Genomic DNA, 6,457 nt, shown 5'->3' on the forward strand with positions numbered 1-6,457 from the left:
CCAAAGTGAATTCACAAATCCTTCTTTTTATGATTTTAGTCAAATCAGGCATTCAATACTCTTGTCAGATTCTGACACTTGTTCCTTTACTTTTTAAGTCCCAAAAGTGAATTTTGTTGAAACATGAAACACTCTTTGGTTTAATCGTTATTTGCATTATTCCATTGGGTTGTTTTTGTAAAAGCACTCTGTAAACGTTTCAAATAGATTCTTCGTAATCTAATGAAATCTTATTACAATCTCTCTATATATGACCAAGTACATAGACCCACACATTTGGCCAAGAGGCATGCAGATTTCAGACATTTTAGGTAAGAGAGGCACTGCTTTTCTATTTTACAGGAGAACAATTCACGAACCTTAGACACCCATCTGTTATTTAACACCCGATTTCTTGTCAAAACACAGACCTCCACAGGTCCATCCCATTTGCAGGCAATATCTCATGGATTTCGACCTTTTTCTTCTCAAAGCAGTAGCAGGGGCCATAGCCACCTTATTCCTCTCCTTTCTATGGATCAAGGAGAAGAACAAGAAGATCAAGAGAGCGCCAGAGCTACCGGGTTGGTTGCCGATAATCGGCCACCTCCGCCTTCTCACCGGATATTCACGTGCCCACAGAGCCTTCACAGACCTCGCCATACGTTATGGACCCATCTTCACTCTACGTCCGGGCCCCCAACAGACCCTTGTGGTCAGCCATAGTGTGATTGCAAGGGAGTGCTTCACTAGTGAAAATGACCGTGCTTTCGCTGGTAGGGCAGTTGGCATCGCTAACGGACTCATGAGCTACGAGTACTCAATGTTTGCCTTCGCGCCCTACGGGTCTTATTGGCGTGAGATGCGAAAAATTGCCACCACCAAAATTCTCACAGCTAGTAGGCTTGAGCTTCTCAAACTTGTTGGGGGTTCAGAGTTGTGTATTTCTATGAAGAGTTTGTATTCTCTCTGGCTTAAGAATGGGAAACAACTGGTGAAAGTCGGAATGAATCAACGGTTGGAGGATCTCGTCTTTAATATTGTCATGCTAATGGTTGCCGGAAAACGATATCTCGGGGATGGTACATCGGAAGCCGACAAGCAAATTGCTCGACGGTTAAGGACGGCAGCGAAGGAATTCAATAAGTTCCTTGGAGTTGCAGCAATTTACAACGCGATACCTTTGCTTGCGTGGTTGGATTTAAAGGGTGAATACAAAACTATGAAGAGGACCCATATGGAAATGGACACCATCGTGCAGGATTTGGTAGACGATCATCGTCGGAGGAGGAGGATCCAATCTGACGGCTCCAATGATCGGAGCCCTGATTTCATTGATATGATGTTAACGATGGAAGAAGATGGCAGCCTAACCGAGCTTAACCGCGATACCAACATTGTTATCAAAGCCACAACACTGGTAAGCAAAATTTGAACCCTTCATTCAAATTTCCATTGATTTGATCATTAGGATCATCACTAGTGGTCCTTCCAAGAGATTTGATGGGAGAAGATGTGAACCAAATCCGTGGTGGGTGTGGGTCATAATTTCAAAACTCCCATCATTGTCATCATTGACTCATTTGAGTCTACATCTAGGATGAATTCAACCCATATTTTTCAAAATAGACTATACAGCCCATATCATAGGATGATCCCAATCGCCCAATTGATGGGCTACAGCGTAAATAGGTTTTGCCCCAAAAATCATTTCCTTAGGATGATTATAACCATCAGATCTAAAGCGGGATTTAGATTATGGAAACTTCTATAGATTGGACGGTTGGCATCATCTATGGAAATAATTTTTAGGGTAGAACCTATTTATGTTGTGGCCCATCAATTGGGCGGTTTGGATCATCCTATGGTGTGGGCTGTATAGTCCATTTTGAAAAATACGAGGTGAATTTTTCCCTGCCCTTCTACAAATTGTGTTCAATTACATAAATACTTTTGGCTTTTGACTTAGTGGTAGGGAAGACCTATATTGTTTCTTCACGAGAAAGAGTTTTTATATGGTGTAAACCCATATACTCCAGCAATTTTCAAAAAAGTATTATACGGGTCACACCATAGGATGATCCAAACCGTCCATTAGATGAGCCACAATGCAAATAGGTTGTGCCTAAAAAATCATTTCCACAGGGTGATCTAATGAAATACAATGCAAATAGTATTGTACGGGTCACACCTGAAGGTTGACCTTTTTGCATTCTTCGCAAACATGTGCGAATTTGCCATAATAGGTCGACCTGCAAGTCGACCTTTATAGCATATGTACAAACATGTGGGAATTGCCTTGATAGGTCGACCTTTTGACCAAACAGGTAGGAAGACCAATTCTGTCAGACAATTGTAAAACATGTGAAAAGATCGACCTTTCCACCATTCCGTCATACAGGTGTTCATAAATTCATTGCAACATTGACACCCAATGAAGTACTATTAGATTGTGTGAAGCAATATTTCTAATCTGGAACCACTATTTATAACTTGGAACCACTATTTATAGCTTGGAACCACTACATAATGGTAAATAGTGGTTCCTAAGTATAATTAGTGGTTCATAAGTATAATTAGTGGTTCATCGGTATAATGATTGCTTCTGAGTGTTTAAAACCCTATAAATATAGTCATTCTCACAACTATTAAGCAATCTAAACTATGAACCACCATAACATCCCAGTGTATAGAAAACTATTTAACCCATTGTTCATAAATTCATTGCAACATTGACACTCAATGAAGTACTATTAGATTGTGTGAAGCAATATTTCTACTTAGGAACCACTATTTATACCTTGGAACCACTACATAATGATAAATAGTGGTTCCTAGGTATAATTAGTGGTTCATAAGTATAATTAGTGGTTCCTAGGTATAATGAGTACTTCTGAGTGTTTAAAACCCTATAAATACAGTCATTCTCACAAGTATTAGGCCATCTAAACTATGAACCACAACAACATCCGAGTGTTTAGAAAACTATTTAACCCATTGTTCATAAATTCATTGCAACATTGATACCCAATGAAGCACTATTAGATTGTGTGAAGCAATATTTCTACTCTGGAACCACTATTTATAACTTGGACCCACTATTTATACCTTGGAACCACTACATAATGGTAAATAGTGGTTCTTAGGTATAATTAGTGGTTCATAAGTATAATTAGTGGTTCCTAAGTATAATGAGTGATTTTGAGTGTTTAAAACCTTATAAATACAGTCATTCTCACAATTAGGCCCTCTAAACTATGAACCACCATAACATCCGAGTGTTTAGAAAACTATTTGACCAATTGGTCATAAATTCATTGTAACATTGACACCCAATGAAGTACTATTAGATTGTGTGAAACAATATTTCTACTCTGGAACCACTATGTATACCTTGGAACCACTATTTATAGCTTGAACCACTACATAAGGTTCCTAGGTGTAATTAGTGGTTCCTAAGTATAATTAGTGATTTTGAGTGTTTAAAACCTTATAAATACAGTCGTTCTCACAAATATTAGGCCCTCTAAACTATGAACCACCATAACATCCGAGTGTTTCGAAAACTATTTGACCAATTGTTCATAAATTCATTGCAACATTGACACCCAATGAAGTACTATTAGATTGTGTGAAGCAATATTCTACTCTGGAACCACTATGTATACCTTGGAACCACTATGTATACCTTGAATCACTATATAATGGTAAATAGTGGTTCCTAGGTATAATGAGTGCTTTTGAGTGTTTAAAAGACTATAAATACAGTCATTCTCATAAGTATTAGGCCATCTAAACTATGAACCACCATAACATCCGAGTGACAATACACCATACATCCAAGTATTAGGTCATCTAAACAATACACCATAGCATTGTAAAGAGGATGATGACAATAACAAATGCCTAACAAAACTATAAAAAATTCCTAATAAATAAACAAGATGATGACAATACACCATATCATTGTAAGGACCATGTTAAACCTATGCAAATGTATCACCATGGACCTACTTGAGAAGCTTAGGTTTGATAGCCAAAGAAAAATAAAAGATCCAATAAAATCTACATTTTAGGAGAGGGGAGTTTCACCCCTCTGCAATGGAATTTCGTTTGGGTTTTTTACAAAGACAATGAAGTTTGATTTTGGCATGGGGAAGAAGAAGGTAAAACGATCAAAATGTTAGGTGAAATACATTGGGATTTGTTGCTTACTTTCTTAGAGGGAAAACTAACACAAGGGCATTTTTGTCCAAAAACACTTATTGTGATGCGTTTCACCCCTTTTTGAGAAATTAGCGAACTTAACCCTTTTTTGAGAATTTCAGATAGAAATCATATTTTTTTGAGAATTTTCCCTTATTAGTAATATACTATATTTTATAATATAAACTATATTTTATTTGAGGAAAGTGTTGGTGAGCTTAAGCTCACCAAACTTATGGTGAGCTTAAGCGCCCAATCACATGGGGGCCTACTTTGTTAGGATGATCCAAAGCATTCATTTGAAAGGCCCTTGCATAGATGGGGTGTGTACCAAAAATCAGCTCCATAGGATCATGCTAAACCATCCATTTGTTGAGGTCAAAATGGATAGATATTGTTTGTCCACAAATCTGCCCATTTTTGTCCTCCACAAATGGAGGGGTTAGGATGATCCTATGGAGCTGATTTTTGGTACACACCCTATCTATGATAAGGCCTTGCAAATGAATGGTTTGGATCACCACAAAAAATGTGGGACCCATATGATTGGGGAGCTTAAGCGCACCATAAGTTTGGTGAGCTTAAGCTCACCAACACTTTCCTCATTTTATAATATATGACTCATTTGATAATATATGACATAACCTTTTATAAAAGTAGTGTGTGTTTCAAATATAAAATTAATGGAAATAGATATTGCCTGGATACGAATTATAACGAGGCGCTATTCATAGAATGCTATAATGTCAAAAATCTTATGAGATATTATATGTAAGAAAGTTGCTATGTCCACCTCTTTTTTCCTCATATTCTTTCATTAGGAACCGATGAAAGAGCTTGAAATAGTTAAAGGTGGAAGTGACCAAAACAAGATGCTGCAAACTTTATATACCTCTAGTTTGGATCACTGGAATCAGGTGCTGGAATTGGCATCCTATTCTGATCCCGCTCAACTCCAGCGTTTGGTACAAAACATGAATGGAATCTGGGACCGGAATTGACACCGGAGCGGAATTAAAGGGGGAAATGGCGGAATCTGTTACCTGCCTTGGGAGTTGGTATCTGATTCCGCCTCGATCCGAATGACAATTCTGATACCAAATAATGACTGATATTAAAGGCTACAGTAGATCATATTTGTTCTTATTCTCCTTAATTGCTCCTTCCTATTTCTTAGTATAACACTGAATTCTCTAAGCCTTTGGTACTTAAATCCTCCTACAGAACTTAATAATAGCAGGGGTGGAGAACACAGTAAACACCATGGTATGGATGCTCTCACTACTACTGAACCATCCCGACGTGTTAGAGAAGGTGCAAGCTGAGCTAGACGCCCAGGTGGGCCGGGATCGGGTCATCAACGGATCAGATCTCACAAAGCTGATCTATCTTCAAGCGATCGTAAAAGAGACTTTGCGCCTATACCCCGCCGCTCCACTCTTAGTGCCCCACGAGGCAATGGAAGATTGTGATGTAACTGGATATCGGATCACTCGTGGGACCCGTCTACTAGTGAATGCTTGGATGATACACCGAGATCCGAATGTATGGCTGGATCCTGAAGAATTCCGTCCAGAGAGGTTCTTGACGACCAACGCTGATGTGGATCTTAAGGGACAAAATAACACCGAGTATATGCCGTTTGGGACTGGTCGTAGGGCATGTCCCGGAATGGGATTTGCCCTTAATGTGATGCAGCTCACGCTCGCACGTGCCTTGCAAGCATTTGATTGGAAGAGCCCTTCTGATGTGGGCATTGACATGGAGGAGAAAAATGGTGTCTCTCTTTGCAAGGAAAGGCCTCTTGAAGTCCTGATTAGCCCAAGGCTCCCTAAGGAACTCTACATCTAGGGAGATTAGTGTGTGGAAATGGAATAAGTAGCTCAAAATTCATGTCAACATTCTTAAGTTTGCTACACCTTTGAGTTTGTTTCTCTAGGATCTTATCATATGAGATTTTACTGGAGATAAGTTGTTGTCTTCCCTTGTGTTTGCTATGGATTTATATTTAGTTAAGAGTGTTTCTTGTGATTTTATGGGATGTGCTTTTTTAATTTTCATTTTTTTTAAAAATTGATTTGGTGGGCCACCACAAGTCCAGTACATTTTTGCTGATCCGATGGTGGTGATTGAATGATCTCAAACCCTTGAGCAAAGGTGATAAAAAGGGTAACTGTTATTGTTTTTTCCTTGTGGAATGTGTTCGGGTCCATTGTGTTACTGATGGAGGCCCCATGGATCAATCACCACTTTTCATTGCATGTGATGGAAA

At 38.9% G+C, this 6,457-nt stretch overlaps 1 protein-coding gene across 1 annotated transcript; it reads left to right on the forward strand.

The window, feature by feature from the left end:
* The first annotated feature begins 396 nt into the window (after positions 1-396).
* Positions 397-6,201, forward strand: LOC143875857 (cytochrome P450 CYP82D47-like). The gene is made up of 2 exons (XM_077377446.1): positions 397-1,399; positions 5,410-6,201. The coding sequence occupies exons 1-2, from the start codon at positions 446-448 to the stop codon at positions 6,034-6,036; spliced, it is 1,581 nt and encodes a 526-aa protein (XP_077233561.1). The 5' UTR covers positions 397-445; the 3' UTR covers positions 6,037-6,201.
* Positions 6,202-6,457: the final 256 nt, after the last annotated feature.

Source organism: Tasmannia lanceolata, unplaced genomic scaffold (assembly GCF_043159265.1).
Source record: "Tasmannia lanceolata isolate RefF3 unplaced genomic scaffold, GAP_Taslan_0.1 ptg000004l, whole genome shotgun sequence".
NCBI lineage: Eukaryota > Viridiplantae > Streptophyta > Magnoliopsida > Canellales > Winteraceae > Tasmannia > Tasmannia lanceolata.

Excerpts from the sequence above, each read along its gene's own strand:
- LOC143875857 (XM_077377446.1), top strand. The coding sequence starts at position 446 with ATGGATTTCGACCTTTTTCTTCTCAAAGCAGTAGCAGGGGCCATAGCC. Across the intron at positions 1,400-5,409 it reads TTATCAAAGCCACAACACTG|AACTTAATAATAGCAGGGGT; the intron begins GTAAGCAAAATT and ends ATCCTCCTACAG.